Source organism: Carlito syrichta, unplaced genomic scaffold (genome assembly GCF_000164805.1).
Source record: "Carlito syrichta isolate Samal-C Ts95f unplaced genomic scaffold, Tarsius_syrichta-2.0.1 Scaffold302399, whole genome shotgun sequence".
NCBI lineage: Eukaryota > Metazoa > Chordata > Mammalia > Primates > Tarsiidae > Carlito > Carlito syrichta.
This window is the reverse complement of record NW_007246495.1, coordinates 378113-394278: the sequence shown is the minus strand read 5'-3', so window position 1 is coordinate 394278 and position 16166 is coordinate 378113. Positions and strand designations below refer to the sequence as shown.

General features: G+C 43.5%; 1 protein-coding gene across 1 annotated transcript in view; it reads right to left on the bottom strand.

Moving 5' to 3' along the window:
• Positions 1–16166, bottom strand: part of KCNK10 (potassium two pore domain channel subfamily K member 10) — a 164077-nt gene that overhangs the window by 69878 nt on the left and 78033 nt on the right. Inside the window, exon 3 of the mRNA XM_008056569.2 lies at positions 2797–2914. Coding sequence (XP_008054760.1) covers positions 2797–2914 — 118 coding nt within the window. The remainder of the gene's footprint in view (positions 1–2796; positions 2915–16166) is intronic.

The following is a 16166-nucleotide window of genomic DNA, read 5'->3' as shown; positions in this document are numbered from 1 at the left end:
GCTTCTCCAACAGCACTTGCTTCTTCACCTTATACTTTTATGTTGTAGAGACAGCTTCTTTCTTTGGACGTCATAAACCAACCTCCGCTAACTTCTACCATCTCTTCTGCATCTTACATCTTCTCAACCTCTCTCTACCTTCATAGAATTGAAGAGAGTTAGGGTCTTCCTCTAGATTAGGCTTTGGCTTAAGGGAATGTTGTGGCTGGTTTTATCTTCTATACAGACTACAGAAACTTTTTCCATATCAGCAATAAGGATATTTCACTTTCTCAGCATTTGTTCATTCAATGGATTAGCACTTTGAATTTCTTTCAAGAATGTTTCCTTTGCATTCATGACTTGGCTAACTGTTTGGCACAAGAAGCCTAGCTTTCAGCTTGTTTTGGTGTTTAAAATGCCTTCCTCACTAAGCTTAATCATTTCTAGCTTTTGGTTTAAAGTAAGAGATGTGCAACTCTTTCTCCCATTTGAACACTTAGAGGCCACTGTAGGGTTATTAATTGGCTAAATGTCAATATTGTTGTAGCTCAGGAAAAAGGGAGGTCTGAGGAGAGAATGGCCAGTCAGTAGACCAGTCAGAACACACAACACATTTACTAAGTTCACCATCCTATATGGGCATGATTTGTGACACCCTAAAACAAGTACAATAGTAACATCAAAGACCACTGGTCACAGATAACCACAACAGATATAATAATAATAATCATAATCATAATCATAATACAAAAGCCTGAAATATTGTGAGAATTACCAAAACATAACAGCAGCACAATGTGAGCACATGCTGTTGGAAAAATGGCACCGATAGACTTGTTCAATGCATGGTTGTCCCAGACGTCCCATTTTTAAAAAAACACAATATCTTCAGAGTGCAATAAAGTAGGATGTGCCTGTATATAGAGTGATACAGTGAATAACAGTTGACAGCTGAAGAGGGAAGGAAAGCTGAGAGGCTGAGTTTACTGACTAAATTATATGTAGTAGCTGAAAGCTGTTACCATTTAAAGCCAGCAAATCACCAGTGGAACTGGACAGAGATTCCAGAAGCAAAATCTCAGTCTCTCAACCAACTCATTTCGACAAAGCCACCAATAACAACCACTGGGGAGAAAAGACCATATTTAGCAAATGATGCTGGAAAACTGGCTGGCATGCAGAAGAATGAAACTAGACCTCCATCTATCACCATATAAAAAAAAATAAACTTAAAACAGATCAAAGACCAAAACATAAAACTTATAAGAATTCTAGAAGAAAACATAGTAAACACTCTCATGTACATCAGAGTAGGCAACAAATTCTTGACTAAGTCCCCAAAAGCAAATGCCTTAAAAACTAAGATAGACAAGTGGGACTTCATCAAACTGAAAAGCTTTAGCACAGCAAAAGAAACCCTTAAGAGAGTAAAGAGACAACCAACAGAATAAGAAATAATATTTTCAGATTATATATTTGACAAAGTCCTAGCATCCAAGATCTACAAGGAATTCAAGCAAAGTAAAAGGAGAAAAACAAACAGCCCCATTAAAAGGTGGGCAAAGGACATGAACAGACACGTCTCAAAAGACAAAATACAAGCAGCCAACAGACACAAGAAAAAATGTTCAGCCTCACTAATCATCAGAGAAATACAAATCAGCAATGGGCACTGCTAGGGGAGAAAGGGATGGAGGAGGGTGGGGGGCACATGACAATACAAAGAGTACCTGGTCCACTGCCAGAGGAGTGAGGACCAGCTAGAAGCCCACTTCATCTGCATGCAGCCTACTTATGTAGTTAATCCTCACTTGTACCCCACAACTCTATAATAAAATAAAATTTAATAAAATGGAAAAAAAAGCTAGCAAATCATATAAGAGAAACATAGCATATTTAACCATTTAAAAATAAACATTTCACAGATGATGTTATCTAAAATTGTGTGGAGGAGGAGAGGGAGAAAAGTCATCATTCACACAGAGATCTAGTGCACACTGGTTAATGAATAGGACACTAAGTTGTTTTATGCTGTGATAATTACAAAGTCAACCTCCAAGACAAAAATATGAAGCCTCCCAAGTGTCAGCAAACAAGACACACACAAAGAAATGAGACAAAAAACGGTGTAGGAAAGAAGTAATTATAGTTCACGATATGATCAATTGCAATGAGCACTTGCCTAGACAAAATAGTGAAAACATCCCATTCCTATCTAGTTTACATGGGGAGGACAGGATGAGGGCCCTTCTGCAGTGGGAGAGAGAGGAAGGAAGAGAACAAACTCTTCATCTTCCACAATAGGAAATCAGGAAATCATCCCTAAAACTGAAAATCCCAAGAGTGGTAAGACAAGCATATTTGAAGACATGGGGATGGATCGTAAAATCATCAATCAAAAGAGATGGAAGTGGCTATCTCTGGGATCTGAGAAAAGGGAAGACAGGCAGAGACGACTGCTGGTTTTCATAACAAACCTTCTAGAACCTTCTGGTTCTTTCCTATGTAACTTTAATAAGAAGGACACTCTTTAAAAAGGAAGTTGAGCACAAATGAGCAACCTGAGTTCAACTGACCAAGTCACATTTTCTACTCAAATCTCTTCGTGAGATTCGCTAGCTTTTCATGCTAGAAAGAGATACTTCATCCTGCTTTGCCTTTTATTGAAAGCCACAACAACAGCATTAATCAAAGTGTTGTGTGAGTCTCCTCTGAACCTCAAGCTCCATTGTATTCTAGGAGAATAAAACACTGCCTAAGCACCATGACACGGGATGCTCTGTAGAGGAAGAGATGTTAGTCAACAAACGGTACCTATAGTGGTGATGACGGTTCCCGCAAAGAAAAAGGCACTGCCGAGGTCCCAGTGGCTGCTGTTGTTGGAAGAGTTCCCTATGGGACTGACTCCCGCGTTGTCGGCATCAAGGGCATGCTGCAAAGAAGAGAGAAAGGCATGAGACTCCGTTCAAACGTTTGTTGTTTTTTTTTTAAAGGCTTCAGTAAATTATAGTCCTGCTCCGAGACCGACAAGGATCTAGAGAGAAAGGGTTATGTGGAGGAGGGTACAGCTATAAAGTAAAATGTATACATTCAGTTATGAAAATTAGTTTTACATGGACCCAAACTAGGTGCTCATCGACAGTTGCCTGGGTAAGGAAGACATGGTACACACCATGAGGGGACACAAAAAAACCCAGAATTAACTTTTAGAGGGTGGTTCCCTTGTAGTACAGCTTTCCCCCACTAGGTAAGTGTTCTAGGAACCCATTGGCAACAGTATACTAGCAAGTGTTGTGAAAGGGTGTGTTCAGCTTCAGTGAATTTTTTTGGGAGATTCTTTCAACACATTTGCCCATTTCATGATGGGTGATTTACAAGCACACCTGCCCCCACTGCACTGAGTGTTCAGCAGTTTTTGACCAAAAATGGCATGAGTCCCATGCCCCACCCTCCCTATTCACCTGATCTTGCCCCAAGTGAGTTTTTTTGTTGTTTCTCTGGATGAATAAAGTACTCAAAGAGAAATGTTTTGCCCATGTGGAAGAAGTGAAACAAAAAACAGCAAAAACACTAAAAGACGAAAATGGACGAATTCAAAAACTGTTTTGAGTAATTGAAAAAGCATCTCGATAGGTGCATTACATCAAACGGAAAGTACTCTGAAGGTGACTGAAGTTTGCACATGTAAGAATAAATACACAAGTTTTTATAAATAAATTCCATCTTTTGGGTCCCCTTCATACACACCACGGGACACTATACAGCCAAAACAAAGAACAAAATTGTGTCCTTTGCAGCAACATGGATGCAACTAGAGACCAGTAATCCAAGCAAATTATCAGAAACTGAATACAACGTATTCTTCCTAAAAAGTGGGAGCTTAACACAATATGCACATAGGCACAGGAATGGGTACAACAGACACTGTGACACTCCTAAAGAAGGGAGGAAGATGGGAAATGGTTGAAAAATACCCACTGGGTACCATGTCCACCGTCTGAGTGACAGGCTCAACAGAAGCCCAAGCTTCACCATCATGCAATATTCCTATGTAACAAATCTGCACATGTACCTATTGAATTAAAAAATAAATAAATCTAGTTTTAAGTGTGGGCGAGGTTAGGACATAGAGTGTGGTGCCATTTGCATGAAGCTTGCAGGCAGGGGATGGCTCAAGCTATGCAAAATGCATGCATATCGCTGTGTATATGCATCAAAAGATAGAATAGAATGTTCACTCCAAGTGGTCATTTCTGGAAGGCAGGATTCCAGCTGCTTTTTCCCTCTTTTCTTTACTGCCTTGTGAGAATGTTTTATGTTGAGCTTGTTTTAACAAGGCAAGAGTTAAGAGCTTGGACTTCCAGGTCGGGCCATCCTGGCTCCGCCTGTTACCAACTTCAGAACCTTGAGCAGGTTGTTGGACCTCTCTAAGTCTAGCTTTCACTTTTGCACACTGGGCATACCTTTCCCCGCAGAGGTGTTGTGAGGATTAAATGAGATAGTCCATGTGATGTCCTTAACTCAATGTCCAGCATCTTAACTAATTTTAACCAATTTCATTGTGATTTTACACACACACACACACACACACACTGATCTTCTTAAAAATAAGCCACTGGCTGGGCACAGCAGCTCACAGCCTATAATCCCAACACTTCAGCAGAACAAAGCCGGAGAATAACTTGATCCCAGGAGTTCAAGACCAGCGTGGACAACATAGAGAGACCCTCATATCTACAAAAAATCAAAAAATTCACCAGGCCCAGTGGAACACACATGTAGTCCCAACTAATTGGGAGACTGAGACTAAAGAATTGCCTGAGCCCAGGAGGTAGAGGCTACAGTGAGCTATGATCATGTCACTGTGACAGAGTGAGACTCCAGCTCAAAAAGTAAAAATAAAAATGCTTGTTTTAAAAAATAAGAAAGCCAGGCTCGGTGGCTCAGCCTGTAATCCCACGCCTTTGGGAGGCTGAGGTGATTGGATTGCCTGAGCCTGCAGGTTCAAGACCCGCTTGGGCAGCGAGACCTCATCTCTACAATAAATCAAAAAATCAGCCAGGCGTGGTAGCACATGCCTGTAATTCCGGCTACTCGGAAGGCTGAGGCGGAAGGATCGCCGGAGTCCAGCAGGACGAGGCTGCGGTGGCCGGGAGCGGCCGCTGCACTCCAGTCTGGGTGACAGAGTGAGACTCCAACTCAAAAAAAATAAATAAAATAAATAAGAATAAGCCACAATGACCCCTTGATACTGCTGGATTTGGAATTCCATACACCTTAAGATTCCCAATAAATCAGTCACAATGATGACCCACTCTCATCTCACGCTGCTATGAAAGTCTCCACTCCGGGCAGGGCACTTCACAAGACACTCCTTCACACCCCTGCACCTGTGCCTACATCTCCCGCAAACAATGCCCATCCCTCAGTGTCTAATTCCGACTCCACTTCTTCCCTTGACGCGGTCTGTGCCTTGCAGCCCCCACTGTGGCCCTCTTCCCTGGCCTCATACTTCAGCAACAATGAAATATACTATTCAAAACCCTCCCCCAGTTTCGTCACAAGCAGACAAAAGCCAAAGACTCTTCGGACCCTCTTCCCAAACTGAGCCCTGCCATCTTCTTTCAGGCCAGGGGAGAAGGTAGGAAGTGCCTTCACAGCAGCTCCAATATATGCTGTTCCAGGTGGGCTAGGGTGAGAGAGAAAAGCACAGGTGGAAGCTCCAGAGAGGAGGTGACATACACAGGAACTGCTTCTAGAACAGCAAACAGAGACTGTTCCTTGGGCAAAGTTGGAATAACCCTAGGTAGAGAGAACAGAGCTTGAATATTGAAATGTGATTGTATGTATCCTAAGTAACACACATTAAGCTTTTCAAAAACAGGCAGAGGGTGGTTGTCACAAATCAGATTGCAACAGAAAAAAATCAATCATCATTATGTTTTGCCTTCATTAATCTGAGATGGTTCAAACTCTCTGGACCAGGGATCGACAACCTTCTCCATAAAGTGCGAGTTGGTAAAGACTTTAGCCTTGGCAGACTACACATGTTCTAAGTTGTATATTTTTCCTTTCTTTTTTAAATAACTCTTTATTTATTTTATTCTACTTTATTTATTTTTGATTTGGGGTCTCACTCTGTCTCCCAGGCTGGAGTGCAGTGGCACCATCACGGCCTGACCACAGCCTTGACCTCCTGGGCTCCGGCGATCCTTTCACCTCAGCATTCCGAGTAGCTGGGGCTACAGGCACACGCCACCAGGCCGGGCTGATTTTTTTGTATTTGTTGTAGAACCAAGTCTAGCCTTACAACCCTTTACATATACCCCTCCCCTACCCCCGCAAAAAAATAGTTTTAGCTTGAGGATTGTACAAAAACAGAATGCAGGCTAGTTTTGGCAGGCACACAGACGACTGACAATGATGGGGGGAAAATCTTTTATCAATTCCTTACTCGATTCTCCTCTGCCTCTATACCTTCACCTGTGTTTAGAGCATTATTGCCTATTCTCCTCTGCCTCTATGCCTTCACCTGTGTTTAGAACATCATTACCTATTCAGCTCTGACAAGCCCTTGGAAATAACACCTCAGGGGCAGTTCTAGGCCTTAGCCACTTAGGTCGCCCCAAATCACACCATCAAGACCTAATATCTACAGCTCGTATGAAGTTGCAAAGAGAGTTGAAGCTCACTCACGTCTCACAGTGCTGAGAATTGCACACAAACATCATAAGCAGACCAAGTGCAGTCCAGAAAAATACAGATTTGGGCCAGGCGCGGTGGCTCATGCCTTAATCCCAGCACTTTGGGAGGCTGAGGTGAGAGGACTGCTTGAGCCCAGGAGTTCAAGACTAGCATGGGCAACAAAGTGAGACTCTGTCTTTACAAAAAAAAAAAAAATAAGCCAGGCATAGTGACGTGTGTCTATAGTCCCAGCTACTCAGGAGTCTGAGGCAGGAAGATCATTTGAGCCCAGGAAGTCGAGGCCACAGTGAGCTGTGATCGGGCCTCTGCACTCCAGCCTGGATGACAGAGTGAGGCCCTGTCTCCAAAAGTAAAAACTAAAAAGACAGATTTGCATGAAAGACAAATGAGGACAATTATCTGCTTCATAAAAAAAAACCTAGCCGGGCGTGGAGGTTCACACCTATAATCCCAGCTCTTTGGGTGGCTGAGGTGAGAGGATTGCTTGAGCCCACGGGTTCAAGACCCACCTAACTAGGCATGACTTCATCTCTATAACAAATCAAAAAATTATCCGGGAGTGGTGGCGTGTGCCTATAGTTCCAGTTACTTGGAAGGCTGAGGCAGAAGGATCGCCTGAGCCCAGTAGGTCGAGGCTGTGGTGGCCCTGAGCATGCCACTGCACTCCAGTCTGGGTGACAGAGTGAGACTCTGACTCAAAAAAAAAAAAAAAAAAAAACCTGAGTGAGATTCCTTTGCAAGTTTCATTTTTCATAAATATTTCATGTTTGCATACATAACCCTCAGGGCAAGAGTTTATCACTTGAAAGGAAAAGGAAACTAACATTTGTTAAGTGCCTGCATTTCACCAGGCACCTTAGTCCTCTTATCCCCACACTAGCGGTGAGGAAACAGGCCAGGAAAGGTAAGCAACTTGCTCTAGGTCACACAGCCAGGAAGCAGAACAGATAGTATTCCAACCCTGTGTGGCCCACTGGTTTTGTCCTTTCCTTACTTATGATTCCCAGAACACAATCCACCTTTCCCACCTCTACCCTCACCTCCGGGCAGATGAAGAGGACTGTTACTGTCCAAGAACTTAGGCAGAAGGGATCTTACCACAATCTTTTCTAATTAGACTATTTTCTAGGACATGTAAGTAAAACACCAAACTTCATTTGGCTGTTGGAGCTGGTTAGCAATTCGCAGGTCTGTATTAAAATAAAATTTTAAAACTAATCAAAATGGAAAAAGCTGATTTTATACCCCAAGAGGGAGGAAGCAGAGAAAAGAGAGAGAAAGGCCGGGAAAATGATGAAGAGAAGAAAGAAAAAGAGAGAAAGGAGTGTCCATGGGCAAGTGGGAGGTTCAGGCTCACGGACAGTAGTGTCCAGGGTTTTGAAGAGCTGCTTCACCTGAGAATCTTGTTTCAACTGGCTTCTGTCTGTGATGTCAATTCTTATCTCTCCCCCTAGATCTTCAGTAAAGTGGGTAATGCCCTCAAATGCCTTGGGGAAGCAATTTTGTGGAAATTATTTATACGGGTTATTATGGGCACTGTGGAGCCACTGATGATCTGAATTAACTCACTGAGAGCAAGACTTAGGACCAAAAGTAAGAAGGAAAAAAATAAGCTCTCCAACACATCACCAAGCACTTGGAAAGGCTTTAGACAAACCCCAATGCCGAGAATGAGATTTGATTCTATCTAGATCTCACAGCTCAGAAAAGTCTGACAAGCAATCAGAATTTAAAATGCATCAGAAAAAAAAGATTTTTTTAATTAAAAAAAAAATGCCTCAGAAGTCCAAGCACAGTGGCTCATGCCTGTAATCCTAGCACTTTGGAGGTCAAGGTGGGAGAGTCATTTGAGCCCAGGAGCTCAAGTCCACCCTGGGCAACACAGTGCAAAAAATACAACAACAAGAACAACAGAAATTACCCAGTGTGGTGGCATGTTCTCATAGTCCCAGCTACTTGGGAGGCTGAGGTGGAAGGATCACCTGAGCCCAGGGATTTGGGGCTTCAGTGAGCCATGATTGTGCCACTGCCCTCCAGCCTAGGCTGGAAGTTGTTATTGTCACAAAAAAGCTAACAAACAAACAAACAAGACTCACACCTGTAGTCCTAGCACATGTTGGAGGCTAAGGTGAAAGGATTGTGCCCAGGGGTTCAAGTCCAGACAATTTGGTAAGACTGCATCTCTACAATAAATTTTTTTTTTTTTAATTAGCTGGGCATGGTGGCATGCACCTGTAGTCCCAGCTACTTGGAAGGCTGAAGCAGAAGGATCTCCTGAGGCCAGCAATTTGAGGCTGCAGTAAGCATGAGCATGCCACTGCACTCCAACCTAGGCGAAACAGGGAGACTCCAACACACACACACACAAAAAGTAGGACGCTTGAGTGACTGCTGACTATTATCATTTGAGTTGGTAGCACATTTTTAATCCCATAATAATAACTGTAATTGAGTTCATAGTTCTGATTTCTATTAATCTCCTGAAGTATTTTCTAATGATCTTAATTGTTTGAACTCAAGTAAAGCATTTTAAAATTAAAGGCATTTGCTTTTAAGTATTTTCTCGACAATCACACTGAAAAAGAGGACATCGGTCAACCCCTTAAGAATGTCTGAGTACAGAGATAATGAAATGATATGACTGAGCTCTTCACAGTTTAGCTCAAAAGATGTAACAAGGTAAAGGCTCAGACAACATTAGCGTTATTTTAGGTCACAGTCTCAGACTCAGTGAGCATCATTCGTTCCACAAGTTCAATCATTATCAAGTTCAGAGAGGTCTTGTGAGGATTAAAAGTCACAGATAATTAGAGATAGATGACAAATAAATACATAGGATAGAAGATAGATAAATAGATGATAGATAGATACATAAGATAGATGATAGATAGGAGATAGATGGATCGATAGATTATACACATAAGATAGGTACAGATACACAAGATAGATGATAGGAAGATGATGGATAAGATACATAAGATAGGTAGATAGACGGATGGATGATAGGTGGATTAGATAAACAGACAATAGATAGATGATAGATAATTGATAGACAATAGCTTAGATTGATTGATTGGGATGATAGAAGGTAATAGGGCACTACTTTACATTTTAATTTCACCCCTTCTTGAATTTCCTTTTTAACCTCTAGATTGGAACTTCCAGCCCCCACCCAGCTACCCAGTAAATGTCTCAGGAGTGAATGCTTAAGTCAACGATAAATATATGAGCAAGCTAAAATAATACAGTTAGACATACCATCTTCCCAGAGGTGTGAGAGAAGAACACTTACTTCTTTTTAAAATCAAGTAAACAGTCAGGCACAGTGGCTCATGCCTATAATTCCAGCACTTTGAGAGGTTGATGTAGGAGGATCGCTTGAGCCCAGGAGTTCGAGACCAGACTGGACAACAAAGCGAGACCCTGTCTCTACAGTAAATAAAAAAAAAATTAGCCAGACATGGTGGCATGCACCTGTAGTCCCAACTACTCAGGAAGCTGAGGCAGAAGGGTCACCTGAGCCCAGGAGGTCAAGGCTGCAGTAAGTTGTGATTGTGCCACTGCATTCCAGCCTGGGCAACAGAGAGACTCACGATTTTTTTTAAAAATAGCTAAAAACTTAAAAATAAAATCAGACAAACACAAAAGTAACCCAACCAAAAGAAATATAATGATATACTTCTAAAAAAAAAAAGAGGAGGCAAGCTGACTTGAAAGAGGACAAGATCTAAAAGACCCTACTTCCCTCTCTCCCTCCCCCTCCCTCCCCCACGCCAGGCATCAGGACCACCTGAAAGGTATCAGAGAAACTGCAAGCTCTCACCAAGTAAGGCAGGTTTGCAGCTGATGTGAGAGAAGAGCGGAGGGGGAGATAACGCTTCCCCTTGAGGACCCCCCGCTGGGTTCCCCACACCAGGGTCCTCCCACAAGGCCATGCGGGGCTTCATGCATCACAGCCCCAGACGCGTCTGATACCATCGTGAACGTTAACGCCACGCAGGGACAAATGACGACCCACAGGGGCCCACGAACTGTCTGTAGCTTTTCTCTGGTGGTCTGTGTGCTCGGTGAGATCATCTGTTTCCTGACGTGGTGCCAAAAAGGAAGACGAACAAAGGTGGAGCAGTCATTACTCAGCTTGTCTCAGATTGGCTGAAGAATAAAACTAATCCGTGCCATGTGCACGGACACGAACAGCTGGGTGACCGTTTGATTTATCGTCCAGAGCAGGGAAGGTACTTGCAGAGAGAAAGACAGCTCTTCACAATTATGCCGGGACCACAGGATCGGAATGGCCCAGGACATATGATCATTTCACTAACAGATTGAACCACTGGGACAAAGAGAAAGGCCCTCCTGCATCTGAGGTGCAACAGTGGCTGTGTCCACAATGTCTTTCCTCCTTAGAGGACACGGTCAGCACAGGGATTTATGGAGTAGATATGCGGCCAGCGGGAAATGTGGCTTCACAAGTGTGTTAAAAGTGAGCATCTTCCAGCCACTAACGGGCGGAAGGAAAGCCACAATCGCATGAGAAAGGCAAGTGGCAGACCACATTCATGAGGGCTCCAGAGTACGCCTAATGATTCAAAACCCCAACAGCCAGCCTCAACATCTTGCATATTTGTGGTGGAAGAGTCTCGGGTTCTAACGATATTTAATTTGTTTGCCAAAATTGCTTTTTCTTTCTCCTGTTTCGGAAGTATTCACACATAAATATTTCACAGCTGTGGAAGCAGAAACTCTGTGACTGGGGGAAGGGCGGTTTCCTCCCAAGGGCCGGGTTGCAGCCTAATATTTCAAACAATTGTGGGAGGGAACCAGAGAGGATGTCTGGAGACACATCCCACGAGGCACCTCTGTGGCCAAGTCTGTACCTTTCAGTACAGAAAGGTAGTTGTACTCATATATTACTCTCATGTTGGAGAAAGTGCTTGGATAAAGCTGCCAATATTCAGTCTGTACAAGTATTACTCAGCCTCTCTGGACTCCAATTTCCTCATCTATACAATGGGGGACTCATCCTTCCTTGAAGGGTTGTTTAAAAGTGTCCACAGGATGACCAGATGCAGTGGCTCACACCTGTAATCCCAGCACTAGAGCCTAAGAGCTTGAGCCAGGGCAACATAGCAAGATCTCATCTCTACAAAAAATAAAAAATAAAAATATCAGCTGGAGTGGTGGCGTACACCAGTAGTCCCGGCTACTCAGGAGGCTGAGGCAGGAGGATCACCTAGGAGTTCGAGGCTTCAGTAAGCTCTGATAGCACCACTGCATGCCAGCCTTGGCAACAGAGTGAGATCTTATCTCTAAAAAAATAATAAAGAACTTTACAGCGTGATTATAGATCTAAAGTGAAGACCACCTGCAGAATGGACAGGATGAGCAGGTTGTCTATTTGGAGAACAAGAATGAGAAACCGGGCTGAGCTAGCCTCCACATCCACAGCCTATTGTCTTGGACAAGCTACCCTCCCTTGCCTTGCCTTCAGGAGTCAATCTTTTGCAATGAGGATGTTCTGAAACCCATTGCATGACCACCTTGGGCATACACTAATATCTAAATATTGCCAGTGAAACCACGCCATATTTGGGGGAGCTCTTTTACCTTCTAAATGGTGTCTTATGGTGTAGAATGAATTTCTTCTCTCTCTTCGACTATACAGAAGGACAAAATAAATATTTTAAGCCACAAGGAAGTATCCAGTCCAGTGAGGAAGCAGGGATATATGTGTGTACTTTGATATGATCAATAAACTTTCAGACCAACTAACCATCATCCTTTCATCTCAACCTGGACTCAAGCTCTACAGGTTGAATAACAAATTTGCCAAGTGATGTTGAAAAATCACCCTGGTCCTGAGGAGAATGCCTGATATACGCCCCAGCTGTCTCTGTCCCTGAGATCATTCCTACTAAAGATGAATCTATCCAATTTCTATGTTTTAAAAAATTTACTGGGCTACAAAAGCAGCTGCTGGAATTCTGATTCATTGCACTGTGGACTAAAGGAAAGATCGCCGTTCCCTCCGTTGACACTGCAGTGGACAGAGCCTGAAGTGTAATAGATGATTAATCACATCGTGAACAAGAAATGCCTCTGCTATCTTGTGTTCCTTTTCGCTATTTACTTAAACCCCTTATGACTTTTGAGGACTCAACATTAAGCCAAAATTAATATTATTTCCTGTGCCTCCTTAGAGAATGAGTCGTGCAGTCTGATAAGGGAGCAGACAGGGAAGTGGAGATGATCCTAGAGACTTCAAGGAATGTTCTAGAACACTGACACACATCATCTTAGCTGCTGGCATTTGCAATGAGCCAGGCTCCATGTTCTTGTCTTAATTCCGTCCTCACAGAACTCTTTAAAATCAGGATCCTATCACTGTGCCCATTTTGTAAATGAGACAACAGAAAACAAGTAACTTGCCACAGTCACAGTAGTTAGTAGGTGAGAGAGCTGAGGCCGGCTGAAAGGCCTCGCTTTTAAGGCTAGCCTTCTCCTATTTCCCACAAACAACTCTCATAAACATTTTCCTAAAGTGCATCTGTTATGTTCCTGTCTTTCATTCCCAAAAAGGACGGTAAAGAGAAGTCAGAATTTGTATTTCTCTTATTTTTTTTTTTTTTTTTTTGAGTCAGGGTCTCGCTCTGTCACCCAGGCTGGAGTGCAGTGGCACAATCACAGCTCACTGCTGCCTCAACCTCCTGGGCTCAGGCAAGCCTCCCTCCTCAGCCTCCTGAGTAGCTGGAACCATCGCACCCAGGTAATGTTTGTAATTTTTGTAGAGATGTGGTCTCGCTGTATTGCCCAGGCTGGTCTTGAACTCCTGAGCTCAAGCAATTCTCCCATCTCCACCTCCCAAAGTGCTGGGATTACAAGCATGACCCACTGTGCCTGACCTCTTCTCCATTTTTAAAAGAACAAAAGGTGCGACCCTCACTTAGTCACACAAAACTGCACCAGCAAGCTTTTCATCTCCTCTGCCCATTTCTATCGAGAAGGAAGAAGAAATCAATGTCCTCAATATAAACTGATAAACTACTTTTAACCGCAGACCTCGGTGATAACTCATGTACTTTGGTTCTCAATAGAATAGAGAGGGCCAGGCATGGTGGCTCACGCCTATAAACCCAACACTTTGGGAGGCCGAGGTGAGAGGACTTCCTGAGCCAACGTTCAAGACCCACCTGGGCAACTTGGCAAGACCTCATCTCTACAATAAATCAAAAAATTAGCTGGGCATGTGGTGGTGCATGCTTGTAGTTCCAGCTACTTGGAAGGCTGAGGTGGAAGGGTTGCCTGAGCTCAGCAGGTCAAGGTTGCAGTAGCCGTGAGCATGCCATTTCACTCCAGCCTGGGTGACAGAGTGAGACTCTGACTCACCACTCCCTGAAAAAAATAGAATAGAGCGACCCAGCCTCAACACCTTTTGTTAAGATGCAAAGCCCTATCGCTCTAGATGACAATCAACTATCATGACTCTGCAGTCTTCTCACAGACGAATGAAGGGTCTCTTGGAGGTCCCATAGGTTGAGTCAGAGACTCCTGCTCTGTGACTAGGGACCTGAGTGTGTCCTTGTCTTCTAGGACCAATCACACTGGACTCTTACTATCCAAACCAAGACAGTCCACCTAGCCAGGAACAGAGCATCATGGTTAAAAAGCATGGATTTTACATTCTACCTGCCTTGTCCAGATCACGGCCCCACCTCCCACCTAAATTTGGGCAAGTTATTTAACTTCTTTGTTCCTCAGCTGCTTAGCCGACATCACAGAATGATTGTAAAGATTAAATGAGTGACTATATACAAAGCACTTAGAACAGTCCTTGGCCATGCCAGGCACCATGCCAGCTTCAGCTAGTGATATAATTAATACTGGATTCCAAGCTTCTCAAGGACAGGCTGGAGGAATCTTGCATTTTTTATTACTTCTTAATAAAACCGCCAGCACCTAACACAGCACCTGCTTCATGACTGGTACTCAGTAAATATTAGTTACGCAAATAAATACATTTGACCATAATAAGAATAATTATATGAGCCACATGCCATCAAAATCTTGCTATTCCATAATGTACACAGCAACAGTTTAACCAAGAACAAACACATGCACATTTGTATAGAAATACAGCATTCATTTCTGGGGGCTTGGTTTTATTTTTATGGGAGTTATTTTCTTGGAACATTGGATTCTCATTTGCAAATTCATTTTCCAGGGGCCTGCCAATTACCGTTAGCTCTTTAATTTCTGGCTTAAAAGATTTGGATCTTTTTCACTAAACAGTGATGAAATCAATAACTCCAGGGATAAAACAATAATAATAATGAAGCAGACACTTGTAAAGACAGGCCAGGGGCTACATGGCCACTTTGCTGCTGAAAGGGGAGCTTTTCTGAATTCAAGGCAAGAGCCAGAAGTCACTTCAACTCCTCAGAGCTGTGTCCTTGGACTCAAGGACCCTAAACCTGCCCTCAGCAGGGTCACCTGCTGTCTAGGCTGCTACCTGAACTTCTTGGACACAAGGACTTGGAAGAGGGGATGGCCCAGGGCAGGGAAAGAGTAAGCTGATCTTGGCCTGCCTGTGCTCTAAAGTCACAGCAAGGATTTCCATGGGCATCTCAGGTGCCACACCTCCCACAAACTGCTCTCCTAAAAATCCTTACGTTCCTAAATGTGTAAAGCCTTGATGGCCATAGATACCAATCTGCCCATGTATGAAAAAGACAAAAAGATGAGTTGAGGCTGGGTGCAGTGGCTCACGCCTATAATCCCAGCACTTTGGGAGGTCAAGGAGAGAGGATTGCTTGAGCCCAGGGGTTCGAGACCAGCCTGGGCAACATAGAGAGACTCTGTCTCTACAGAAAATCAAAAAATTAGCCGAGCATGTTGGCATGCACCTGTAGTCCCAGCTACTCAGGAGGCCAAGGCAGAAGGATTGCCTGAGCCCAGGAGGTCGAGGCTGCGGTGAGCTGTGATTCTGCTACTGCACTCCAGCCTGGAGTGAGACTCTGACTCAAAAAATAAAAAGATGAGTTAAGAGAAGTACTATTGACAGCCCGACCAAAAAAAAAAAAACAAAAGAATTTGTATTACATAGAAACAAAGGAATTTTCCACTTTGCTTCTATGAAGGTTCTAAACAAAGAGCTCTTAGTATTCAACATAAACATAAAAAGCACCATTCCTTCATCACCCAAGTCTTAAGCACCTTCACTGGCCAGCCATTTGCCAGGCATGAGGGACAAATTGATAAATGACACAGAGTCAACCTCAAAGAGCTCTCAGGAGCGGGAAGGAAACGAATGAGAAAAGTGATCATCACTCAATAAAGTCTGATAGCCGGGCTCGGTGGCTCAGCCTGTAATCCCGCGCCTTTGGGAGGCCGAGGTGAGTGGATTGCCTGAGCCCGCGGGTTCGAGACCCGCCTGGGCAGCGAGACCTCATCTCTACAATAAATCAAAAAATCAGCCGGGC